This window comes from Pholis gunnellus, assembly GCF_910591455.1.
Source record: "Pholis gunnellus genome assembly, chromosome: 4".
In the NCBI taxonomy this organism is placed as follows: Eukaryota; Metazoa; Chordata; class Actinopteri; order Perciformes; family Pholidae; genus Pholis; species Pholis gunnellus.
This window is the reverse complement of record NC_136530.1, coordinates 14,784,943-14,809,953: the sequence shown is the minus strand read 5'-3', so window position 1 is coordinate 14,809,953 and position 25,011 is coordinate 14,784,943. Positions and strand designations below refer to the sequence as shown.

General features: G+C 40.4%; 2 protein-coding genes across 3 annotated transcripts in view; one reads left to right on the top strand and one right to left on the bottom strand.

The window, feature by feature from the left end:
- Positions 1 to 763: 763 nt before the first annotated feature.
- Positions 764 to 16,247, bottom strand: gtpbp3 (GTP binding protein 3, mitochondrial). 2 transcript variants are annotated; one of them, XM_079158077.1, is made up of 11 exons: positions 16,110 to 16,247; positions 14,921 to 15,189; positions 13,112 to 13,198; positions 12,214 to 12,296; positions 11,376 to 11,495; positions 7,730 to 7,802; positions 6,726 to 6,869; positions 4,998 to 5,163; positions 3,503 to 3,633; positions 2,882 to 3,068; positions 764 to 1,474 (listed from the first exon to the last, which is right to left on the bottom strand). In XM_079158077.1, the coding sequence occupies exons 2-11, from the start codon at positions 15,030 to 15,032 to the stop codon at positions 1,243 to 1,245; spliced, it is 1,335 nt and encodes a 444-aa protein (XP_079014203.1). In that variant the 5' UTR covers positions 15,033 to 15,189; positions 16,110 to 16,247; the 3' UTR covers positions 764 to 1,242. The 2 variants fall into 2 exon arrangements, with proteins under 2 accessions (XP_079014203.1, XP_079014202.1); XM_079158076.1 differs by having other exon boundaries at positions 15,941 to 16,235.
- Positions 16,248 to 19,143: 2,896 nt separating this feature from the next.
- The window catches only part of ano8b (anoctamin 8b), a gene marked incomplete at its 5' end in the record, with an annotated part of 34,499 nt that continues 28,631 nt past the window's right edge, over positions 19,144 to 25,011 (top strand). Inside the window, one exon of the mRNA XM_079157515.1 lies at positions 19,144 to 19,315. Coding sequence (XP_079013641.1) covers positions 19,144 to 19,315 — 172 coding nt within the window. The remainder of the gene's footprint in view (positions 19,316 to 25,011) is intronic.

Below are 25,011 nucleotides of genomic sequence, written 5' to 3'. Positions count from 1 at the left end.
ATTTGATCGAGGCAAGATTGACATGGGAACACAAGGGCACAAAGAGCATTGCCTCCAAAAACTGTTCCTTTCCCACAGAGCAGGAGGAGAGCTGGGAAACTCTGGTTTTCTCTACATACTATACTGTATGTGTGTATTACCTGCTTTATGGCCAGAGATGGACTTAAAATGTAGTTTTCATTGCTTTAAATCAGAGCACATTCTTACTCGTACTCAATGTGACAACAGCTACAGTGTAGCAAGAAATGAAGGTGTTATGAACACATGAAGCGCATAATGTGGTATGGTACGTCATGAAAGTGCATGCAATGAGGTGCTTGATGTGCCTTTATTAAAGCCTTCATACATTCATTTCAGTTACAGTAACAACCTGATGCATCTTCACACATTTAATGACATGTAAAAACTTAAACACGATGAGAACATTGTTCCCTTTCTGGTGGATATGTAAATAGGCAACTAACTCATTAGTCGTAACAACTGTAAGTTGATGTGTTTACAGCCTGTTGCACTACCTCCTAGCTGTGAGAATAAATGAATAATGTAGGTTTAAAGGCAATCAGCCCTTATTTCTCAGATTTCTTCTGTGGTCTCTGATTCATGACGTAAATTTGATTCGGTACGAAAACACACATTATCCCAATTGTTACACATAAATGTGAACATAATACAACAAATAGTCATTTGAAATAATACAATTTATCTCACACACACACCTACACCCCCCCCCCCCCCCCACACACACACACACACAGCTGTAATGATATCTGCTCCCAAATAAAAAAAAATCGTCATTGTCCTGCAGGACAAGTAAACATCCATGACCTTGCAGAGGTCTGCAGCTGGCTGTATTTGAAATGATCTTGGCTGTTATGTTGCGACCCAAGAGCCCAATGTTCAGCTATCAAGGCTTTCCGAAGCTATTTTTAAAATAATGACTCAAGATTTGCAAAACTCTTGTCCAGCACACGGGGCCTCCGAGACACCTGTCCTCTTGTGAAAACTATTTCAGTCTTCTGAAGAGCATCAACAGAAAACAAATAAAAAAGAGTGACCCTGCAGCAAAGAACACACATTGTATTCTTTTCACTCTTGTTGGGCCTCGAAACCTGGCATAATGACGTGACGGTGCCCTTTCTTTACCGATACTGTGGGATCAAACAAGAATGCAGCCTTTCCTTTCTGAGCAGGCGAGCAGACTAATATTACATGTATTTCATGTTTTTGCTGATACTCAACTGACTATTTTCCAATGCAAAAGTCTTTGAAGATGATATCCAGGATCTCCTCTGCCCCGACATGTCCAGTGATCCGGCCTAGACTCGTGAGAGCCAACCGGACACCCTCGGCTGCCAGAGCGAGGTCAATGTCACGATATCGCTGGTACTGAGCCAGGGCTGCAAAACACTGCTGCAGGTGGGCCCTGTGGCGGGCCTGGGTCAGGGTGGGGGCACAACACAGAGGGTCGCCACACCTAGAGAGGAAGTTAAATAACAAAACGATTGAAATAGAGTTGTTATTTTGTTCTTTAGAAAGGATTACAACTTTAAATGACACCGTGGAACGATGACATTGTATTAGGACATTTTATGACATACTATAATATAACTTTTTATGACATACCATACTATGACCCTTTATGACATACTATACGTTCCCTTTTTAGGACATACTACACAATTACCTTTTTAGGACATTTTTAGGACATACTATACTATGACACTTACTATTTGATGACATTTTTTTGTACTATACATGACATTGTATGACATACTATACTATGCCTTTTTAATGAATTTTTTGACATGACATACTATGCTTTTTTTACACCATACTATACCATACTATGATATTTTTATGACAAACGTAACATTTTTGTGACATACTTTTTATACATTTGTGATTTGCTTAACTATGAAATTCTTACAAATGAATTTTTTATGACGTACAATACTATGACTTATTTATGAAATGTTCATGACATAATGTACTATGACTTTTAATGACATGTTAAACACATGCTATATTATGCCTTATTTACAACGTACTATACTATATATAGATATATACTATACTATATATATTATTGACATACTATACTATGACTTTTTATAATTTTTTTCGACATATTATACTGTCTTTTTTATGACTTTGACACACTATACTCTTTATTATAAATACTATACTATGGGTTTTCATACTATAATATTGCATTTTTTCAATATACTATACTAACACTTATTTTTTTTCGACATACAATACTATGACTTTTATGACATAACACACAATAAATTTGACGTTCTATACTGTCTTTTTCATACATTCTATACTATTTGTTTCGACATACCATAATTATGACATACTATACTATGGTTTCTTTATGACGCTTTGCTTCACAATATACTATGACTTTTTTCAACATACTACACCATAACCTTTTAATCTATTTTTTTGACACACTATACTATGGCTTTTCGACATGCTATAAGATGGCTGTCACACTATACTGACATGTTAGTCATTCTATATTATACCTTTTTTATAACTTTATTTCCACATACTAATGTGTAACTTTTTAATTTGTTTTAAAAATACTATACTATGGCTTTTTATGACCTTTTTATACACACTATGGCTTTTTTAAAACTATTTTTGACATACTACACTATAACATTTTTATGTATTGTAAATTGTTCATGTACTGTATTATGACATTTTAATGATTTACTTTTTTCACCATACTCTGACTTTTCATGGCTTTTTTCAACATACATTTTGTTACAAATAAACAAATCAATCTTTTTGATTCAATACAACATTTAAGTGAGATGTGCAGTCTTTGCTTTGGAACAAGAAAACATTAGTAACTGTAGAAACTCACAGAATCTTGACACTGCTGTGCAGCACTGCAAGGAAGTCCTGCAGTCCCTCATTAGTGTAGCAAGAAATCTGACAAACAGGAGGGAGTCCAGAGACTCGTCTCAGCTCCCCGTCCAGCTGCAGCCTCTGCTCCTCAGGCAACAGGTCAGTTTTATTTAGCACCAAAAGAAACCTGTCTGCAGGAAATACTGTGGCAATAAAGGAATGAAGAAAAAGTTGATCAATTACCAATGATTCAACTATTACTCTTTCAGGCACTGACATTTCTATTTAAATGGTCTCAATGACTATAAACTCTCTTTCAAGCCTGTACACTCTCTAGAAACCTGCTAAATTTCCACCTGCAGTAATCCAAAGTAAGTAGACGTCGAATTAATCTCTGGCACCATTTAATAATGCATGATAAGCTGAAGCTATAAGTGAACAACTGGTGTCACAATAAATGTAATACTTGTGCTTAAAAGCAAAGAACTGAGGTTGTTTGATGGAGAACATTTTAACTTTGCTAGAGTCTGTAACTATACCATGCATATCTACTTCACTGTGCTTGAAGTGACTTGAAAATATGATTCCAAACATCACTGACAGTCCAGGTGAAGCAGGTGAGGCCAAGATATCATACCTGGCTCAGGCTGCTCCTGAGTGGGCAGGACACTGCTGAGGTGCCCCTGAAGGAAGGTTACAGCTTGCTTTGCATCAGACGGTAGATGAGCACAATCCACAACCACCAGGGTCAGATCCGCCTGTTCCACTCTGGAAAAAAGGACCTCAACTTTTGATCTTGAATTATTCATATGATCACAACAGCATTTTGTCATATAGTTTTTTTTACTCGTAAATTCACATGGTTAGCAAACCATGGGCCTCTCTCTTGTTTTGTTTCAGAAACAATACAATGTGGCTCACAAATACTGTGTATATTAGCAGCAATATTTATAATTAATTCATCCAAATGGTATTCACTTTAAGTACTCCTGCATCTTAGTCCCACTGTGCAGTTAGCAGCACCAGCGGATGCTTGTACTGACCACATCCTTCCTATAGTGACCCAGGTCACAAGCCTCTGACCTGCTCCCTGCACAAAAAGTTCCCCGTAGAATACAAACTGCCCACCCTTCCTAAAGAGCCAACAAGGCGCCCAAACAACTTAAACAAACGGTTAAGGAATTACAGAATGTTTGTTTTGAAAATAGTATTTTTGTAGTCACATCTTCATCTGTATTTTCACTGATGTGCTTGGTGACTCATTTCCTGCAGCATGAGCCAACAAGTGATCTTTAGATTGTCATTTTGTAAATACATTTACTGAATGAAATACACTTTCAACAGTACTCTCTCAGAGTGACACGGTGTGGCAAGTCCCCTTAAATGTCTAACAAATTAAATTGATATTAGTCACATGTAGTGATGTAATATCTAATAGATGTGTCAGATGCTTTATCCCCCTGCCAAGAACTCCAAAATCATGTCACAAAACACGTCTGTGAATAAGAGCTGATTTAATACCGTTTGTATGTGCTAGCGTTCCCATACGTCCGATTGTCAGTTTGCCTGTTTGTATATGATAAAACAGCGATGACCCGCGCTGCAAGTACGGCCATTCTTCCCTAGTGTAAATAGTGGAAGCAGCTGTCACGAATTGCCATATATGTCCATTCTTTACACCACGCATGAAGAACCTCTTAATGGCAAATACTCTACAACACGGAAAGGAGGCTCTTCATTACGCAACCTCCTGAGAGTGTTTGTCCCATGTATTTATAACTATGGCTGAGCAATAATATAAACTCTGGAGGTTACATCCACATTACAAAAAAATATAGCACGATGTACAGGGGAAAAGCAATGACTTATTTCTTCCTTTCTTTGTTTTCAAGGACATATTCCATTGGTCCCATGGCTAAATTGTTTAGTGTTATATTAGACACAAGTGACACATTTTACACATGATGTTCTCTACGTGTGTCACTATACTGTAGTTAAAACATTCTTAATACTACAATAATATTTCTTAATATTTTTGCTCTGCCTCATCACAATTTTAAACGCAGGAAAACTGAGCAAAATTCCTTCAAAAAAAAAAAATGATATATATTAAAAGGGTTTTCTCCCCCTACCTTTCCCGAGCACGGCGGACGCCCTCTCTCTCCACCAGGTCCGAGCTCTCTCTGAGGCCGGCTGTGTCACTCAACAGGACAGGGAACCCACCGATGTCCAGTGCCGTCTCTACTATGTCCCTGGTGGTGCCAGCAATGGGAGACACAATGGCTGCAGGTCTCTGGCCTGGGGATAAAAAGGTTAAGGGATAAGGTTGGTATTATTGTTTATTTTCTTTTTGTCTACAAATCCCATGAAGAGACCAAAACTAACAATGTTAGACTTCCTTACCCTGTCTGTGTCAGCCCCAAGCCTAAAGTGTTTCTCCTAAAATATTATAAATAAAATGATTGGACAGGCTTATTACAGTCCTGCAACAATTACCAGATTTTTTTTCACAGCATTTGATTTATTAATTGCTGTCCTGCTGGGATATAATGAGAATTGGCACAAATATAACACAAATTGTTGAAGAACATTTCCAACCCTAGCATTAAGATTTTAATACCCGACAGTATAGCTGTGGTGTCTGCAATCCAGGATGAACTATTTAAAACATGACATTATTTGTAAATGTTTTTTCTACATCACACTGGATTATTCTGTAATCAAATATTTAATCAAATATATCAACAGTATTTATCGGCCTCAATTAGAAAAATCGATACCTACTAAAGTTCTGCATTACGCAAACAAAACGGAAGATATTTTGTCATAATTTCTCTTTTATCTTTTCAAGAACTTGGCAGACATCCCCAATGTATCCCATGTGAAATAACACTGCCAACTCATGAATAGTTGTCTATGCTGACTGGGGGGGGGGGGGGGGGGGGGGGGTATAGAGGGAAGACTAATCACAAGAGGAAATGATAACAAGATTTTATCTGAAGTCTGATAAATATGTCTATTCTTCTGATAGGAAGCTGTGAGGAGACCCTGCCAAGCCCCCTCTTTAGATAGTTTATATAGAGTGATTGTAAATGATTAAGGATACCATATCCTAAACAAACATAACCTTAGACCATAAACAAGGGATTCATTAGGTTGCCACCAAGTGTGGATAAACATGGGAAGAACTAATTTAGAGGGAGATAATTGAAAAGCAACAATTTAACTGTTTATCTTTATAGGTATTTCTTTATTAATCGTCTGGAGCACGGCCAGAATCTAAATTGGAAGCAATTCAATCTGTATCTGGAAAAGTTGGACTATTGTAATTCATGTGTGCCAGGAGCAGGAGCTACGGTTCACAGATTGTGTATTGTGGTGATTATGAGATTACATTCCTGCACTAAGGAGAGACTGTTATTCAAACTTTTGCGAGATCGTGGAAAAACAAGCATGACGTGATGAAAATAACAAGTTATGAATGTTTGTAGTTATTTGAAACTGAACCCTGGTTGTTGGAGTTAAAGGCCACCGTTTTCATAACGCCAACCCCAAAATCTACTTTCATGCTGCTTTATTTCAAAGTCAGAATGCACAAAATCCCGTCTCGTCAAGGAAAATTATTCTTCTCACTTTCTGTGCATGGAACACAGAATGTGTTTGTGAATGAAACACATTTCACAAAACTTTGCGCGTCCATGCTGCTTATAGGATGACAGATGTTGCCTTCTTTCCCTCCCAAACCATGGCTGACAGCGGTATGATTGAACAGTAAGGTCTGTATCTAGATGATAGTAAGTCATACTTTGTGTTAATCCCTTCGCGCTGTGTGTATGTGCTGGTTTTCTTGGTTCTCTTACAGAGTTTGTTCAGGAGGCTACTTTTCCCTGCATTGGTGGCTCCTGCGATGACCACCTGGACTCCGCTGCGTAGCCGCTCGCCCCTCCTCTCATCCTGTAGGTGGCGCTCCATCTCTGCTTGCAGATCACACACCCATTTATCCACTGTGGGAGTTGAGGAGATAAAGACAGAGTAAGAAACGGGATGTCACGAAGTTTTCGTAAACAACTTCACTTTCATGGCCTTGTGAAGGGAATTTCTGTCCTTTGAAGGACAAAGGCCTGTCTGGTGTCTGACACCATTCGTCTGGACGAAAAATGGGTCATGGACATGTCTCTTTCCACACAAAATACCTACAGTACCTACATATAATTCAAACAATTTTGATTGACTCAAGCACATTCATTCATCCAACTTGGGATGACTTGAGAAAAAACAGGAAAGAACTTCGGATATAAAGCATGTCATTTGCTGTATGTCTTCAGATGGTAAAGTACTTATGTCAGGTTTTCTATTTTTGGAAATTAGTCTATTATTATTTGCCACTCTGAGGCGCAAGTCCACATTCCGTGCCACCAAAACAAACGAGCGTTCCCAGGCTGTATTGTGTCGAAAACTCTCAACATCCGAGGCTTCTGATGAGCTTTGCCAGTGCCAGATAGCAGGAGACACACTAAGGGGGGACATCCCTTGAGAAAACACACACACGGACTGTAAGTTGCTGCTGACAGCACTATTCCTGTGAGATTGGCTTGTCAGGTTGGCTTTGAAGGTAAGACGAATGCCTCTACTGTCCCTCCGGCCTTCTCTCCACACTTCCTAAAAGGAAATCGTTTTTTAAGCAGTTTGAGGTCTACGCTTCTCCCTACAGTGCAGCAAACACACCTGATGGCCAGTTGGCGATCCAAACAGGAAAGCCAGCCGGACCCCTCTCTCTTCAGACAAACAGACCCCTCTGAAAGCCCAAGGGGTGACTGTTCTGTTATTTTTCTCCTGTAAAGAGCAGGACAAAGTGTACACATACCTTGGTTTAAGACCCCATCCTCAATGAGCTCATCCTCACTGAAGTCTATGAAGGCCTCAACATGAGCCAGACACTGTGCGACGCACAAAGGAGAGAGGAGAGAAGGGAAGAGGCCGAAATCAGTGTGTGAAATTAACACCTTGGATACCCTGAAAACATCAAAATCAGCAGTTGGGGGGGGGGGGGGCCTCAAAAGTTGAGCTAATTTTTTTTTTTTCAATGATTACGTGAGTGACGGTAAACAGGGAGCCAATGTACAGTTTATCTTGCTGGTGCTGCAGCTGCTTACATGGATATATTATTGTGCAATATGCTATTTTCATCCAAAGAAGAGAATCAAAACAATTCTTACACACCTAAACAAATAACTGAAAAATCACTCCACATATTTAAAACATTTTCAGTAACATTTGTAATTTTTCTCATGGCATATTTCATTAGTGTGGTGTTGTAGTATAGCTATGTTGATTTAGGGAAACAATTAACAGTTTAACAATTTTTCTGAATTATTTTGTTTGAAAATGTGAAGGAGCTAAACAAATGCAAAGATCTGTTAAACAGTGTTCAACCATACATTGATACAGTGTATGTATAGAAACATTAGACACTAACATTAAAAATGTAAATGGCCTCCTCTGTCTTTTTCCAGGACTAGTCTTACATCAGGTGCAGTAGGTCATGTTTCTACTTCACGTCATTGCCACAAATTTGAAATGTATTTGAAACCACGTAGAACACAGAAGGGGGGGGGGCTTCAGTGTTTCCACAACAGCACCGATCTGTATCTTGATTGACAGGCGGAACATTAACACAATAGTAGTACAGCTGCACAAAAACAGGAAGCGTCAGATTCCCATACTTTAATACATTCCATAAAGTGGGAAGCCAACGGTTAAAACAAAACGGCATTGTTTTGGTGTCAAATGAGGGTTTGACCCCTTGCATCATACAGATGGTATACGTCTGATTAACAGGATTCCCAGAGATCGGACTCCAAACTCGAGGCTCGTTCGAATTGATTCTAGGAACTGTCCTTAGAAAGATGTCGACAAGCAGCTTAACAGAGTTTCTCGAGGGAGATCACCTGGACCGGTTGGTCAGATCTGGTGCCAAAGTATTGAAAGAGCCCTGGTCTATATTCTTCGAAACAATTGACAGTAGAGGAGGGTTTGGCCCGCATCCATTAAGCTGAAGTGTTCATCTGCAGTCAATGACCTGCTGCTCTCACCCACCTCAACACGATGTGAAAGGAAAACTAAGCATCTGTCAGGATTAGATTCAAACAAGACAGACATAAGAACATATATACTACCATATCATGGTGATAAGCTTATTCGGAAGCCGTATCAATGAACGTAAAAATGTGTACTACAAGTCAGGTGTCTTTCCCAAACAACTTATAAGCAGAAACCTAACACACAATACAGACAGGGCTTTGGATGACTACAAAGCAAAAAACAAAGTTGCCATTTACTCTAACAGAAAGTTCAACTGCATGAATGTCTAAACTTTTTTACAGTTGGTTCAAATATAAAGTGGCGCATTGACTGACGATGTTTTCCTACCCTAAGCGACCGTATCACAGTCAGGAACACTGTCGGCATATATTTAACCAGTTATTGCAACAAATGGAAATACAGTTATGCTTGGCGCTGATGGCTCTGCTCTGAAGATACTCCCTGGATTAGCAAGGCAGCATGCTAAGCCAAGACAGGGAGCCCAATGCAGAACCAAAGATGTTTCAGTACACATATAAATTAATGTGTACTGAAAACCTCTAACAATGTGTCCTGGTGAAATATGACACAACCTACCATCAGCAAGGTCACTAACCCCTGTTTTTACAGCTGCATTGATTCTTCCTCCGTTACTCTACCCTTATCTGTATGATTTGGTACACAGTTCAGAATAACATTTAGATAAGAAAAATACTGCTGCCCAGAATAAATCCTGTCTTCATTGTGTGCCTGTCTTAATACATACAGCAGCTGTGCGTGGTATAATTCATCTTTAATCCATCCAAAACAATACAAAGCCAGATGTGCCGAGATGGGAAAACATAAAAAAAACACTGCTTTTCAAAAACGTCTTGTTCTTAGAAAGTCAATAATCAAAAATAGAGATGGGCCTTTGAACATAACTAGTGGTATAGTATGAATTAACAGCTCAACGAGGTCGCTCAGCGGTACTGACTCAGTTCTGGTGGCAAACAGTGCAGGATTACACGTTTGTATTAACAAAGCTTTTCTGAACAGCGAGGCGATGATATAATATTAATAATATGATCAATTACATTACCTTCCCAACTCATTTAAATGATTAGGTTGCGTGAATAGAGTATTGTACTTCACACAGGATCATATTTTGATATTGTTATGTTTCTGCATTGGGGGCGGTCGTGGCTCAATGGGTAAGGAAGGTCGTCCGGCAACCGCAAGGTCCTTGACTGCTACGAGTCCTGTGCCGAAGTGTCCCTGAGCAAGACACTGAACCCCTAACTGCTCCCCGGGTGCTTCTCAGCAGCCCACTGCTCCCAATAAGCTAGGGATGGGTTGAATGTAGAAGTTACATTTCATGTATGTGTATATCTATATGACTATTGTAATAACATTTCGGTTTGTTTTTGTTCGTTTTTTGTTTATCAGATTTTTATACACAAATATCATCAGTTATTATCCCTGTTAAACCATTAATTTATTTACCTGCATCAATAATTTAGCAATGTGTTATCTTAAATCCAGGAAGAGTTTCTCTTCCATGAAGTCAAATGAAACCCAATCTAGTCAACTAATTATTATGCAAGGTTCTCTGTTTTTTTCTATTCCTATTTACAATGAAAAATACATTTATACATGTGCCATACAGATAGTATTTAGATTCTCGGTATTGTGCTACATGTGCCACAGCAACATGAAAACAGGAAGTCTCAGATTCCCATTAATCCATCAATGGTGGTGTGTTGAAAAAGCAGCTGTGGTGATACAAAAAAAGAAAGCATTGTTTGGGTGTGAAACTATTGAGGCCTGACCTACAGCACAGTACAGACAGATTTTTTCCAAAACACTGTTTTCAGAGAAATGTCAGACATGAACATGCACAATGTCTCTCCAGGGAGGACCTCCACGAGCTTGGCTTGTTTTTGCTGGCATGCTTACTCAGAACAACAGACTTTCTAAAAGGCCCCCTGTTCACCTGTCACTTTAAATAATAGGTCTGGTTGGGTTGGTCGAGGTCCAAAGGTGGTTGAGATCAAGTCAAGTTGAAAAGCCCGTCAAATAAAAAGTCTGATTACACTATTCCAACATCCAAACTGATCTTTGTGTATAAACTAGAGGATCATTACACAAACAGGTTTCTATAGTACAAATTAATTCAAACTTAAATGAAATCTTTAATCTTCTATTATTAGGAGAAAGGAGGAGGAGCAGGAAAAACTCAACCTCACACCTTGTAGCATCGGAGACGAAGGTGAATCCAAAAAGTAAGAAAAGTGTTCAACACTGATTTGAGACCAGACTACACTTTCTGTTCCTGCCACACATACTAAACCGACACCTTTAAGCCCTGGGCTCTAGTCCAGATGGAAACATCCGTTTGTCATCCTGCTTATTTTGGAAACCACTATCTGTACCAGTGAGTGACCTACCCGTTTCAGTTTGTGGCTCCAGTCCTCATAAAGGCGTCCCAGCTCTCCTGACATCTGCCTGAGAGCCTGTCTCCTCTGAGCCTCTGTCTCAGCATGGATCAGATCCCCGAGCCCCTCCACCTGCAGGGAGCATTGCACAGTTATGATTGCCGCACATGTTTTATTTATCCATTTCTTGCACTAATGCTTTAATGCTGTTAACACTATGAATCGGACATGTTTCCCCATTATGTGATGCTGTGTGTAAGATGCACAGTATACTGCCACAGTACCCTGCTACTGTTAAGGACAGCGTTTGCATTATGTTGTGGTGTTGCAGCTTTGACGTCCAAATTCTTCTCAGGGACATCTTTTCTCATTATCACACTAAGATGAGATTTCTTTTGACCAAAGGAAGTCTTTTGTTTCCTTGATGGGACTTTAAGAGGCATTTTCATAATTTCCAAGATAAATATTACCAAATTGTGAAAAAAACATTTGCATTGCAAATTATTCAATAAATATTTTACTGTATGCTGCTGAAATTTACTCTATCATAATAGACTGTAAACAGAATATCCAGAAGAGCCCCTTTCAATATTGGAAGGCTGCATATTTGGCAGCGTTTTGAAGAAAATCACCATCTACAGAGGCCCAGTAGCTTCACCCGTACATAAACGTTTGACAGCCCAATGAAAGATGTGTTTAAAGGGAAATATATGTAAAAAACTTGAAATCCATGTTCATTTCTGACCCTGTTTATTCCACATTTACCCTGAAAATTGCTCTGAAATGCTCTTTGTATGTAAAGCTGCACATATCTGTCTCAGTGTGTTTTTAAATTCTCGTCTTGACCTACCTCCGTTAAACCCAGCTTCCCTGCTTGAAAGGCCCTCCGTGTGAACTCTCCAGCTTCAGCAGGCCTCATGCCAGGCACGCTTCCTGAGAAACACACACACACACACACACACACACACACACACACACACACACACACACACACACACACACACACACACACACACACACACACACACACACACACACACACACACACACACACACACACACACACACACACACACGAAGAAATGATTGAGGCACGAGTTGGGCATAAATCATGCACACAACTCACACACACACAAACAGGAGGATCAAACGCAAGGTCAATCTGTCACTCAGGGTTCACTTGGAGGCACAAGAGGGAAGGTTAAAGCGGTGAAACAATTTTCATTGTTTTCATGACCATTTTTCAATCTCATCAGGAGGAGACATTGATTATAAATAATTTTGTAAATGTAGGTCATGAGCAACATCATGTACAACACTGATATTCTCCTCTCTCTTACTATTCCTGATTAATGATAATCTTACATAATTGGTGACAAGCTTTCATTAACATTTTTAATTTATACAACACTGCCCCCTAGTAGAACAGTGAGAGAACTGCAGGTCATATTGTAATATTACTTGTCAGTCCCAGAGGGAATGTGCCTTGCCACGCTTGCCAATGCACATTTTATAAGTATCTTAGAAATAAGAATATTCTCCCTTTTAAGTCACAGCGATGGGCAGTCACATGACTCAACTAGTTACTGTGTTGCAGGCTTATAGCTTTGGAAGTCAAAGCTGTGGAGACACACATACCAAACACCCTGCAAAGTGACGGTGCACCACATGACACTGTATGTATGTGTGTATACTGCATTATATGAAGTTGTATGATATTGATACTCAGAAAGATAGCTGTATTTTACCTAGAGCGTGTAAGACAGCAGCAATGACAGCAGGACCGCCGTGGATGTGGAACTCCACACTGTCCTCTCCTGTGAAACTGTGTGGAGCTAAGGACATGAGCACAAGAGACACAACAACTCAATATCATTTAGTCAATTAATATGCACAGGACCAATATGTCAAGGAACACTTCATTAAACTTGGGCTAGTACAAGTGGCTGATACTGATAGAACTTCAGATATTCATAAGAATAAATACTGTGATGAGTTTGTATGTAAATGACTCCAAATGGCAGCAAGAGAAAATTGTTTAAAAGGCATACTACGCAGGAATTTAAGCTTAATGCCTAATTCACACAACACGACTTTAGCCCATATTTTCCACTCCCAGACAGTTTTTGGGGCTCCCAGACAAAATCCGCTCACACATCGGCCCCTGAGCACCATGCGTGAACTGTCCAAAGATGCGAGCCGAGAGTCTCGTTGGTGCCTCGCAGAAGTATTCCAGATACCTGGCATGCTAAATATCTGAAGGAGAGTCTTTGAGAGGGATTGTTTTTGTATGGGCCGACACATTGTGTTTTAGGAAATCCTGTATAGTATACCTTTAAAACACTCTGAACATGAGAGATGGGACTTGACATCAATATCTAGCAACCAAGAAGCTTAAAAGTGACCCTGGGTGCAGGAAGTGACCCGATTAGGGTATCTTAACCCACATCCTATGGTACTTTCCCAAATATTTATGATTGTATCCAGAGAATTGTTGGCGGGGAAGTCCCTTTTACAGTCGCTTATCTCTGTTGGGGAATCCGTCCACCCTGAAAGACACAATTCCCTCCATCCATTCTGAATGGGTCCAGACCTCTAGTATGTTGGCAAGGAGACTGCTTGACCAACAATCGAAGTCAGCTCATGCACTATCAATCACCGACTGGCATAATCTGCTTGCCAGGGTGGCTCAATATGAACAGGTATCATTCTCTCTGATGGGCAGTATAGAAAGGTATTGTTTGTAATGGGTCTCTTCACTACATTAATGGCCCTTAAAGACAATGCTTAGGTCCCTTCCATGTAGACAACTACAAGACAGCCACAATGAATGTCTTAGTCCTCTATTTTAAGTTATGTATATAACGTCCTTTAATCCTTGTTTTATGTTTGTGTATATTCCTAGGTCTTTCAAAAATTCAATAAAATGTCAATGAAAGAAAAAAAGAAATCTAGCAACCAAGCTGGTTTGTCATCACTTTACACCAAAAGATACAAAATGTAAGATATGACAGAAAAAAAAGACTGCAGAGATTTGACTGAAACAGGCGCCCATCAGTGTTGTTAGTGGAATTGGGTTTGTATGTTGCTCCAGAAGCACCATAGCACACGTTTTGGGGAATTCATTCCCTCTCTTGCAGACAGAATATTTCAAGTTTTAGCCCATTTACTAATAATCAAAAGATGCTTTATATTACTGTTACATTAAGAGTGGTATACAACTTGCAGACACTTTAACATTAATGTTTCCCTTAACAGATAAATATCTGATGCAAGACGAATTCTAATATTTGACATGTATTTTTGCACTCTTTATTAGCATTTTCTTTCCTTGTACTATATCATATACCTATATGCCTTGACAGGAGAAGGGAACCCACACATAGTGTGTAAAAAAAGACTACATCCACATTACAAATCACAGAAACGTGAAGGTGTGTGTGTGTGTGTGTGTGTGTGTGTGTGTGTGTGTGTGTGTGTGTGTGTGTGTGTGTGTGTGTGTGTGTGTGTGTGTGTGTGTGTGTGTGTGTGTGAGCATGCGGTCAAAGGGAACAGACCTGGGAACCAGAGGACAAGTCCGCGGTCCAGCACTTCTTTGGATTGGGGGTCTGTGATGCTGCGTACCAGGGCCTTGCGTGGAGGGGGCCGGCTGTGTGTGAGCCCGGTCATACACCTCAGAGCTGTGGCCGAGGCTGGACCACTGGCTCGTACCACAGCCACTCCACACCTGCCGTGGCCCGATGATAATGCAAAGATGGTCTCAGCATCAGCCAGTCCAACTGGGACTCCATCACAGGTGGACACTAATCTGCAAGCTGGAGTTCCTCTGCAGGAGATAAGTGAATAGTAAGACACCTGTACCTTCTGACTTTAATAGACTAATGAAGTCTAATAATCTAATAAGCTATTTATTTTAGTCCAAACAGACATGCTGTATATTATTTTACATCAGGACAAACATATAGCCTATATTCTGGAGCACCAAAACTGACAAAAATTAATACAAGGTCGTTACACAAGTGCAGCAAACTGAAATTGTCAGAAAATAACACTTAATTAAAGGAAACGAGAAAGCTTTGTACTTGCATGGGGAAAGGGAAGAGATAATAAATTATATTATTATAAAATTGTAAAAATTATATTATAAAAATAATAATGTTCTGTGCCATGGCAAAGAAAGTTTAAAAACTAGGGAATCGAAATTTAAATTAGCTAATAAAATATAAAAAGAGAAACTGGAATTAGGTTTTCATGTATTTAATCAAGTGGTAAAGGAAAAATACAAATCGTTTCGCTTTTTTTAACCAACTGATTGAAGGTTAAAGTAAAGGTATAAAGCTTTATATTCATTAGAATTGATTTATGTGTTCAGTTACATTTTTGCCTCATCTGAAAATATTGAATTGCCTTTTTTTGTCTTTTGTCGGTTTCACAACATGTATTGTAACATACAATAAAATAAATCCCGTTTTCAACAATTTACATAGCAAGATTCAAGGAAAAGACAGGTTACAGAGTGGCAGTTTCTGCCTGAATGAGTAAAATACAGAAAACGAGGTTGAACTTTGTTAACAAACCTTATCCTAAGATTGTGGACAGCAGCTCTCCATATCCCACGAATCATTGACGGCAGCATGATCATATTATTCTGACAACAAACATTTCATGTGCGGTTTCTGGTGTGGCTGATTTTAGAGACTGATGATGCAAAACATGCTTTATCTTTGACGAACTCATTGTGTTTACCTTATTCCACTGTTAGCTAATGTCGGAGAGACCTGTGAATGTAACGTTAACTGGCAAATGGACACATTTCATGAACAGTAACTGTTTTCAACTAAAGCTACATTAACAGGATTCTACTGCTGCTCCTCAACCGTTTACATTTACCACGATGTCTGTCGCTCCCTTTGTCGATTATGATTGGACGACGTTTTCCACAGCAACGACCGTTCTAAAATCTCATTCGTTCAAGACCTGTCAATCTGCAATAAGTCCCGCCTACTGTGCGCCATTTAATTCGGTCCGTGTAGCTACCGTTGCCCTCTACGGGTGCTCTTCACCGTACATAGCTGACTATCTATCTATCTCTTATAGCTGAAATGACTAGTTTATTAACCCGTTAGTCAGAGACAGAAAATTGATTGATTTTGTCAATCAATTCATCATTTTCAACTTTAATCATTTGGGTAAGTTTTCATGTCAAAATGCCCTATCATTTTGGAAAGTAGTTTTTCAAAATAAAACTAGGCATTCTGTCGCTATAAATTTCACACAAAGCAACTTCCCCTCATATCTTTACTTATGCAAACATGTATTTAGATTACAAACAAGAAATTGTTCCTCAACATAGTTGGAGATCTGTTCATTTCGTTGTCAAATCATAAAAAAAAAGAGAAATGAGGAAAATCCTGTGACAGATCATGACTCAACTGACTCTCTCTGAGGAAACAGTGATGATAGTTGTGGTGCTTTCTGAAACTGTCAAATAACAGGCAAATCCAGTTGGATTAAGGATTAGTATTTTAGGTGGAAAAAGGCACAAGCATGGGAAAAATATGTTTCTTCAAATACAAAATTGATCATCTACACAGCAACATGTTTGTTTCATAAAATGGTTACTTTTGGTTGATTTATTTTTGTTATTGAAGCCCATCTTCAGTAAATAAAACTGGTAGGTGTTTCTGACTGCATAACATAAAGAAGGTTTACTATATAGAGAATATTAGAAAACACCTCTGAACAATCCAACAGCACCACAGTCTCTGAAATGACCTCGAGTTGAACCAGCACCTCTCTTAAACCTAAACTAAAATTGAGCATTAATTGTATCCTCAAAGAAGGTATGAAGTTATTGTAGGGCTGTTGTAAAAGGTTGCATTAGTTCTGGCTGGATGTAACTAATAAACTCTACAGTGTAACTCATATTCTCTATCATCGTGATCATTTTCACATGGTTGAATTACCAAATGTTTCTGTATTTGGAAAGTAGGATTTATTAAAAAATATTGGTGGTGTGGTCTAGTCCTTCATCATCCATATCAAAAAATATAAACAGAGTAAAAGCTACGTGCGTGTGTGTGTGTGTGTGTGTGTGTGTGTGTGTGTGTTCCACTGCAGCTCCTTGCAGCTGTCAGCCCAGAGGGTGGTGAGTAAGCAGAATGTATGCTCGAAGACGAGGTACTTCTGAGCTGTGAGCCGTACAAGGGGGACGGCTGCCTGCCTGCCTTCTGCACAGTGAAACATGGTATCCAGGAGGGCTGGCAAAGGAAGTAGATTGTGTACATACATGCTGAAGAGACCTGGCCTGAGGCCCCGTCTTTAATCTTTCACAATTTCACAACGCAATAATTTATAGGCTGCTCTGTGTGCACAAAGCATGACAACTGCCACCTTACAGCTGTTGTGCACCATCAATGGACAAACATCTTTGTCTCTTCTGAACAAAAGGAGACATTTTCTTTTTTGGGAACATATTTCCTCTCCTGACACACCTCACACACGGTTTAATAGCTCTTCCACTAGTTGTAAAACTGCACATGACCGTTTATGATAGAAACATACTGTATATTTCACCAGTACAGAGGATCCACCAACTGAGTCTGCACCATCAGTGTTTGTTTTGAAGGATGTGTTTGGGCGTAGGCTCGCTTTGACATAGGGTGACTATTGTTTGCCCATTATAAAAAACATATAAGGCAAATGTGAGCACACATGACAACACTATTTGTTTTGTAAAGTAAACTAGTTTGTTTATGTGAATGGTGTAGAGATTAAATTATGACTTTTACAGCTGCTGATAGAGAGTATCCAGTGGATTAAAGTGAAGAGACATACTTGTCCCTACCTGAGTGTCACTAAAATTTTAATCCATGAAGATATTTTTTGCATTTATGAATAGGTCATAGTCTATCAAATCTTCCAGGACAGGGTATAGTGCATTCTCACAAGACAGCAACCTGCTGGACAGCAGGAACCACCTGCCTGATAGACCTGCTGCTGAGAGGATTATTGTGTTGAAATTAAAGGTGGCAGGTACAATTTCTTAAAGAGCATGACAGCTCAACAGCATTTTTGATTTCACATAAAAATTATCAATATAAGCCATGCATTTTGTTTGTCTGGGTTTTGCCTTAATGAACCAAGCAGATTCTATTTCTATCACCAATTTCAGGCCTAGCTGCTGGAAGACAGAGGTCACTGTAGGGCAATAACTATAAATTTATCCTGGAGAATGGCGAGGCGACACTGCAAGGACATGCGTGTATGAAAGAAAAAAATATGTTATAATAAGTTATGTTCTTAAAATATTTCTGTGGGATTATAAAGTCTTAAAGTGAGCTGTGCACGAAGTGATTTTGTAATAATAACCAGATTGCTTAACCTGACTTTATATTGGAATTTCTCATGACGAAATTTCTTAAAATTTGCCTGCTGAGACAATCTGGGACATTACTCATATAATCATAAGGCTGCTATGGTGAATTGTTGTAAATTGTGTGTGTATGTGTCTGTGTCGCCCAGCCCCCCTCCCCTCCGCCCTCCCTCTCTTTGTCCCTCCTCTATAGTCGTCGGAGGAGAGCTCTCCATCTAGCCGCGCATCCTGCTCCAGAGTACCGACAACCTTCACTTCACTTTCGCACTCATTTAACCCCTTCACTCGGACACCCGCCGGTCGCTGCGCTACACCCATGCGTTGCCCTCCTCCTGAGATGCGATACTATTGTACAATTTCCCGGAGAATATCTTCATCTTCCGTTGCTCCTCGCTGATAGAGAGCATGCCCGGCACGGGGTCGGCAGCGACAGGCGCTGCAGCCGCGGCGGCCGCCAGTGCGACCGCCGCCGGCGACGGCACCGAGAGCTCCCGACACCGACACCGAGCACAGCAGGGAGAAGCGGAGAGGCCGGAACCGGGCGCTGCCCCGTCACAAAGCTCCTCTGGTGTGCTGGGTGAGTCGAGTATTGCTTATTTCGCTTTGGACGATGCGGTTTAGGAAAGCGCATAAAGGAAGAGAGGACAGGTGGACGTGATGTTGGGGAACGAGACGAGTACCGCACCATCATACACCTCGCGGCACCGTTCTTTTGTCTCCACGAGGGCGTCCCAAAAGTACCACTTTATTAGACTACAGGCCTGTAAATAATGGTTTTGACTTGTATTGCATGTCTGTATGGAAGTGGCTTTTTAAAATAGCCAATGATATTATATCCTCTCTCCAGGAAAATGGCTACATTTGGTCACATCCTAGTGTCTGGTTTTGACCTTATTCTCGGTTACCTCTAGTCATGACATGCCTGTTCCCACATCGGTAGCCTAGGCTACTTGTAGTTATTTCTGCTATATTTTTTTCCCACTGCAGCTTTATTGGCTGCTTGCAGGCTACCATTGGCTGCTAGTTGTTTTTTATTTATGTGGTGTATGCGTCTTCCGTTTAGTTCTGTATTATGTGATCTGCCAGGTAACCACATGTTTTTGAACTTCATGATGTCATCCAGTGATTTCTAAACTACTGTAGCCTGACTAGACGGTCGCTGTCTATTTCCCCGTTATTGCCTCACTCAGTTGCCATGCTATTGGATGGGGCAGGTGCAGGTTTTGTCATTTGGGGGTTGAGCCATGAAGGCTCTCACAATGATATTGCCATAACGTGGTGCCATTGTATGTGTGGTTTATACCCCGGTGTCATTCCTGTATTTTTCTTGAGGGAGTTCTAAAATTGTAGTATTATCTACCTATTAACAGTGTAAGCATAACACACATGCTTTCTGTGTACTCTCCATGACCCTGATAGTGTGTCAGAATAGAACAGATCATAGTTGTCTTGTTGCGAGAATTGCAAGTGAGGCTATTTTTAACAGTATTAGTCGGTGTAGAGAGAGCCCCAGCTGCCGAGCCAGCGTTGTTTTCGTGTGTGGGGTGCAGACTGCCTCAGCTCCCTGCGTGTACTGCTGCAGAGTGATGCAGTGGAGCAGTGGGCTGTGAGCCGATGAGCGCCCCTTTCCACACTTGGTCAAGGTAACTTGAGCTGCCGACTGGAAGAGCAGCCTGATGCACCCAGCAGTGCCTCCTCGGGGTCCCGAATGGGTTTCAGGAGGGTCAGCAAAGTGAAATTGTGTTCAATGTTACAGCTACTTCATCAGCTTGAGGCAATACTAGAGGTAAAGAGGAAGACTGGGAGTCTAAACCTGTAAGGGTAGAGGCAGATAGCAAACATCTACTCTCACGTAAGAGTTTACTGGTTCCAAACACTTAATAAATGGGGGTCAGTAAAATGTGTAGGGTTTAGTATCAAAACTGGATACGTTATTGATACTGACCAAGATGTATCTGTAGCATCAAAACTGTCAAGTACTGAAAGCTGCATCGAATGCTAACCTTGTTTCCTTAATCTTTGATCAGATAGTTTGTGATCTGAAATCAAAAGTTTGCCAATTGTATTTAGACAACGGTCCACGCACGTTTAGACATTTGAATACACCTATTCTGTTTAAGGAGGAAAAGGGTTTATAAAAAAGAGACTTATTTAAATTTCTTAAAGTAGAGTATCAGTAAGATATTGTTTGGGTATCAGTTCCGAAAAGTCAGGGATTGTTTCATTGTAGAATTTCAAATGATAGCTTAGTCATCCCTATATACACGTTTCTTCTTGGGTTTATTTGACATCAGTAGGTTTGAGACTGTGTTATAGCCCACCACTAAAGTTAGGGAATATTATATCCGCAAGAGAGGTAATGAATCCCCCCTGAAAAATCAAGGCATGTCTGCTTTGTTAAAGTAGCCACATTATTACAAACAAGACCAATGCACTTTGACTGCAGGGTCGAACAATCTCACGCACAAACAAGGGGATATGTACAAGCTTCAGTCACTCATGTGAGAATTTACAGCCACACGCTGCTCCCTCATTATACCTGTAATCATTCAACGAGTGAACACTGTCACAAAGATGAAAGAACGCATTTAGGTTTTCTTAAAAGGGTACTTAACTAATACAAGTAAAAGAACCCCAACCAAAAAGCATAATTTGTATAAAACTGGGTACAAAATTTCCTTTTTTTGTGGACAGAATTTGCCTCCCCATGCCTCAGGACCACCTGCTTTGTGTTAAATTGCTGTAAAAAGCCTGTTTTTGCTTTTGTTTGGTGAAAATATTATGTCTGACAGCGAAAGCATGAACAACAGCCTTAGGGAAGGTAAAAAAAAAAAGTCTCAGACAATAAAAAAAATACTTTTCAGTTATGAAAAGTATCAAAGGCTGGACTGGAGGGTCTTGCCCTCTTGGAACCTCCTGCCCCCACTTGCCTGTATATTTCCTCGCATTGGTCATGAGGCAGAAGGATTGGGTTTGGGGACTTCAGTGGGATTACCGTGATATCACATAAACGCCCTCACACGTGTCAGTGTCAGTCAGCACTCAGCGAGCGCAGCCGCAAGTGAGGATGATTTCTCCAGTTGAGATTTTGGTTCCAGCCTGAAAGGATTTTCCTCGCTGGAGGCTTGGATGCTCGATTGTCTCCATGCCTGCACCATATTTTCCTAATCCCCCCTCAGTAGACTGGAATGACTTTGATCCTCTCAGCCATCTTCCTTTGTAACTCCAACACTCTCTAGCCAGCGTTTCAAAGATTAATCAAGCGCCCATCATTAGAAAACGCGACGTAAAAGTCGCACCAATTAGTTTGTGTTCCCTTTGAGGCCAGTGTTGATAAGATTCTGTGTTATGGAAATCAGGTCATGTAATTTGCGGTTGCCAAATCAGCCAGCGCAGTGCTTTAGGATTTAGGACATTTGTTAGGATATAATGTGAGATTCTCGATATGGAAATATTCAGTGTCTCTGAATATGTTCCCAAAAAGCTTTGTGATTTGAACTCTCTCTATTGTACTACAAATGCCATTTGTACTTGAATTCTGTTCTTAATCAGGTTTAAGTTTTTTGTTGTGGGCTGCTGAAACTTGGGGCTTAATAAGATGTGTAGGTGACAACTAAGTAGTTTCTCTCATCAGGACGTTGTCTAAAATACTTCAGTAATTAATGCATATAGCCACATGCATGGGCATTCACATTTTTGTCTCATTATTACAAAATATCTAAAAGTGTGCCGGTTAGTAAAGTCAATCTAAAATCTATTTTTCACCCATGTTCTGATCCGATAGTGAAGGTCTTTTCTGAGGCAGTCGAGGGAATCTGAAGGGCTGAATGTTCGTTTGTTTAACTCCATCCTTGATGCTTGGCACGATTTATGTGCACTTTACAGTCTGCAAGATGCTTGAGAAGAATGTATTAAGCAGGGATATGCAGTCGTGTATAGACCTTTAGCCAGGGGTCTGCTCTCTCGCTCTGCCTCGTAAGTCGGTAGAATACCTCAGCTTTGCTTCAGACAGATTTAGTCAAGTTCAGTGTCACACAGGTTGCTTTAAATACAGCAGTGTTGGGAGGAAAAAGCGTCACACTGAACTCCTCGAAAGAAGAGCTGTTTTTCACAGCAGCAGACAGACTGAGCCATTGGTTTTGTGCCCTCCCACAGCGTCATTAGTGATGAATGTAATGCAGTGTGATATAATGACAGCAGTGTGTTGTGCCTAATGACTCTAAACGTAATGCCTATATCGCTGCATCTCTTTGCCCGTCTCACTCGTACTCATTGCATGCTTCACAGAAATATCTTCTCCTCTCCCACTATAAAATAAGTACTGAGCTGCACATTAGCTGCATTAGCGAGTGAGGAAGATCGCCTCTATGCGGGGTGACCTTGCTGCTTGCAATGTTGGAGCGTTATTAACCTTACCTGATCGGTCAAACACACCGCTGACAGATTACTCTAGTGAACCAGCTCTTAATGGGGAAGACATTTTATGATAGAACTATAAGCAGACCATCAGGCTAACTATAAAACTAAGTGTCTGGCTCCTTACTGTGATAACACTTTATATTTATTATGGGCTTGCCTTAGAAAGGTCATTGCAGTGAAGTAGCTGCTGGTCAGATGAAGGTAAACATCTGTGCTTCAGTCATAAAGTAAATCGTTTCATTGTCTATTATAAAGCATAGTGGCTGCTTCTGCTCAAGCAAACTACCCAAACTCATCTTTCTGCTGCAGTGAACACAAAATCCATCACTTCTTGTTTCTGTGAGGATTAAGGATGCATCAATCCGATACTGACCTCATGCATTGGCCATGATGTGACCGATCCATATTAAATACAGTTTCTTCATCAATGTCAAAATTCTGTGATTCCTCCATCAGTTACAGTAATTCAGTCATGGTGGGCAGTTGACTCCGTTTTTTGTTGTCACAGGAATCCCTGCCTTCATATTACATTACATAAAAATGAGTCCAATTAGTTCCCCACTTTGTGATATTCAGATTTAGACGGCATAGTGTTCTCTGCTGGTACCCTGAGTCGAGGCATCGAAATCGGTATCTGGAGAAAACAATCGGTATTTTCTTTCTAGAAAGGCCGTCTTGAAAAGCCAGCTGGTTGATCTTTTTGTGTCCGTCTGTTTTGTCACTGAGGAGGGTATGTTTGTTGCACGGGGCCATGTGCTTATTAGCCAGTTCTGGAGATGATCAATATGCTTCAGAGTTGCCATTATGCGTTTAAAGAGTCTTTCTTGCATCAAATCAATTCTTAAACAAACTGAGAGCAGCACGATCCGTTGATTTCCATCCGTTTAGTGACAGATCAATGTGGCCGCACCATCCGACCAACAGCTCAGTGTGCTTTTTGTTATCCGAATCTTGTTTCCTGTATCCTCAGTGTATGTCCAGAGCCATAGGTATGTTTTAGGAAGTCCCTGTCCCAGAGTTGTGATAAAGCCGCAGTCTTGCCAGTGGTGATTCACTTGCCCTAGATTCTCAGGTTTTCAATGGCTTAATCATATCAGCCATAATGCATCTCTGCCTCTAGCCAACCAACTTCTAAATCCCCATCCAGGCTCTCTGAAAATGTACACTTTTTCCATTTATAGCCATGAAGATTATCAAACTGTAAGCAGAAAATGATAATGCACACTCCAGAGCTTAATGCACTCCAAGCTCAGAGAGAGAGAGAGAGAGAGAGAGAGAGAGAGAGTCGCCTAGTGTGGATGCAGTGACATGTCTCAGAGACCTTATCGGGGAGTTTAGGCTCCATTCTCTGGGATCAAAGCAGAGTCAATAACCAGCCTCCTCCTGTGAGTAACTGATATTGCATTCCTGAAGGGAAAAGTAGTGCATTTGGTCACCCTGTCCTTTATTGTCTCTGACTATACTGACAATGACTGGATTTGATTTTTTTTTTGTGGCAGTTGCTAAGCAAACAATGACAAAATACAATCACGATGGTAAAGAATGCTGTTTTTAGCCTCAGTCGTAGTAATTGCTCCACATTAGCCACTTTGCAGCCCCTAGAGAATGCTAAAGGGCCACGAAAGTGTAACATACAACACACGGGGGAGAAAAGCTCTTTCTCCTGCAGTCCATGTTCAGGTCAGAGCCAGTCAATGAGAAGCAAGGGAATCTTTAAGCACGCTCAGTCTGTATTGCAGGTCTTCATCATGTCTATCGTTCTTGTTTCCCTCTTAACTCTCTCCTGTGACTTGTGTTATTTACCAGCTATATTTTTACACTGCTAACCTTTTTTCCTGTGTGGCTCTGTATGTT